Below are 2,582 nucleotides of genomic sequence, written 5' to 3' on the forward strand. Positions count from 1 at the left end.
AGCGGGCAGAGGGGTGGGAGCTATGCCAGGGGTGGGCGGCCACCCCACTGGGGAGGGCTTTCTCATGGGCTCGCCTGCCCTGCTGCTGGGCCTCAGGAGCTGGTCCTCTATCAGCAGATCCACCGTGTTGTCCCCGCTGAAGAGCTCATCCGCTGCCAAACACAGGCACAGGTGTCAGCCCTGCAGCCAGGGGAGCCAGGCCCCTCCAGCCGGCTCCCTGGGCACTGCTGCAGGCTGGCTGGTACTAAATCCACCAGCGTTCCCTCCCCATGTCCCCTGTAGAGGCTGACAGTGCCCGTGTCAGGACGTGAGTGAGGCCCCATCACAGTGACATCCACCACCTCGGGCCAGGCAGAGCGGGAGGTGACAGAAATCAATTCTGCCCTGCCACCTCCCAGAGAATGGGCAGGATGGAGACCCAGCTGCATTCCAAACCAGATCCCACTCACCTAACCCAGGATCCAAAGCAGGAGCCTCAGCCAGGGCACAGGGATCACTGGGATTCCCCAGCCAGCACGGGCACCCTTTGCTCCTCCTCATCTCCAGGAGCTCAGAAACCCCCGCAGGGCAGGGTTGGATGTCCTTGCTGAGCCGGTCTGCACAGCAAGGGCACCTGCCCTTCTGCCCTGCCCATGCTACCCACCCCGCTGCTCCGTGAGGGTTCATCCCCTGCTCCCAGCCTGGGCCATGAGCCCTGGACTGCCTTCCACCACAGCAAACACTGCACAATCCTCCCGGGATGCCATCGGGCAGGCGGGTTTGAAACACAAGCATATTGAATAAACCTCTCTTTCTGGAAAGGTGTTGATGCTGGGTGTTTTGAACCAAAGAAGTGAGCTATTTCCTTAGCTACCAGAGATTTTCCATGGAATGACAATGCTACACTGCCCCGCATGCACAGCTCAAAGGCTGCACAGCAGTAAGGTACCAGCTGTCCCACCTCCCCCTGCTGCTCCCACACACTTTGCCCCCACATTCCCAGGGGATGAGGCACTGGCTTTGCTGCGGGATGCAGCCGCCATCCCACCATGGCTGCATACCCAACTCACGTTGCTCCTCGATGTCATTCTCTGACTCGCTGGACTGGGCTTTGTAGTAGGTGACCCCTCGGACAATGGTGGGCTTGGAAGGAGGCCGGCTCCTCACCCGCAGCTTCCTCTGCAAGAGCTGCTCAGGCTTCTTGTCCTCCAGAGAGAGGTGCAGCTCCGGGAGGGATTCCACAGAGTTGATCTGCTGGGAGATGGTTTCATCCTTCAGGAATCTTTCTTCATATTTCCCCTGGAAGAGACACAGGAGGTTGTTACCAGATAGGCTAGAAATGCCATGTTTTGGTGAAAGGGCAGGTCAGGCTGCACAGCCCCATGCTGGGCAGAAGGATTTGAGCTCCCTCCTTCCTCAGGGTCTCCCTCAGTCTATTTTGCCTTGGGAAGCCCTTCAGGACACAGCAGGGTGGCAGACCAGCACTGCTCCTGCATATTCTTGGTGCCACCCTGCAGTTCTGGGACTCAGGGCTCCATAAGGCACAGGCTGTGGGGTGCAGGGCAGGCAGGAGAAGTAGGGTCACTGCCTGGAACGCCAGGGGCTGGTTCCAGCACCTGATCTGCAGAGTGTGCCATGTGCACTGAGCTTTCACAGGGCGCAGAGGCTGAAGGCACCTTCCCAGCAGGAGCCTCCCGAGGCAGGGACCAGGAGCCCCCCCAGGGCAGGGACCAGCTGCCACAGCTCAGGTCTGAAGGATTTCATCTCATTAAAGAAAATCGAAAAGCCAGCCTGAGGGTTGAAGCGGTGCCCATTTGGCTGACAGGATGGGCCCTGCTGCAATTAGCAGTGAGAAAAGGGGAATATTGGGAAATGAGGTCACTTGGGGTAATAAAAGCCCCATGCTCTGCTCCCCTGCCTGGCTGGGGCTGGCTCCTCTCCAGCAGGCAGCAGCTGCTCAGCTCATGGTGTGGGGAGCAGGGGAGTGGGGCTGGGAGCACAGCCGGACACCCCTGCCTGGGCACGGCTCTCCCTGGCACAGTTGGTGCCATTTCCCTCCCTGCTGACACACAGTGCACGTGTGGGTGCCCAGCGCTGTCCCCAGGGGCTTGGGGAGCCCATCCCCACACAGGATCTGCAGAGCAGGGCGGGAGGGCAAGCACAGGCTCTTGCCATCCTCAGGAGCTGAGCGCCCTTGCTTGAGCTGGAAATTATGCACTAACTGTTCCCCCGCCAGACACCTCCTATTGCCCTGCAGAGGGACACTGGGGTGAGGGCAGGACACTCCAGGAGCTGCCCAGCAGGGATCAGAGGAGCGTGGGCCATCCTAGATAGTCCCACTGAAGCAGCAAGGACTTCAGGACACCCTGGACAGACCTTTTCCCAAAACACCCCGCTCACATCTCCCTGGGGCTGCACCGAAACTGCTGCCCCAGGCAAAGGATGTCCCCATGCTGGGCAGACCCATGGGGACCCCACAGTCTGGTGCTGGCTGCCAGAACCAGGGGATGCCCAAGCCCCTGCCCAGAGCCCGCCAGGCACAGGGGCTGGTGGTGGAGGGGTAATTGCCTGGCTGGGAGGGAGGGGAGGCCAGCTGCAGGCTG

The 2,582-nt window shown here is 60.7% G+C and overlaps 1 protein-coding gene across 1 annotated transcript in view; it reads right to left on the reverse strand.

Annotated features, from left to right (window-relative positions):
* OLFML2B (olfactomedin like 2B) overlaps window positions 1-2,582 on the reverse strand; it is a 13,024-nt gene that overhangs the window by 2,681 nt on the left and 7,761 nt on the right. The window contains 2 exon segments of the mRNA XM_031061666.1: window positions 3-152; window positions 1,041-1,278. Of these exon segments, the coding sequence (XP_030917526.1) occupies window positions 3-152; window positions 1,041-1,278 (388 nt within the window).

Source organism: Geospiza fortis, unplaced genomic scaffold (genome assembly GCF_000277835.1).
Source record: "Geospiza fortis unplaced genomic scaffold, GeoFor_1.0 scaffold5, whole genome shotgun sequence".
NCBI classification, from domain to species: Eukaryota; Metazoa; Chordata; class Aves; order Passeriformes; family Thraupidae; genus Geospiza; species Geospiza fortis.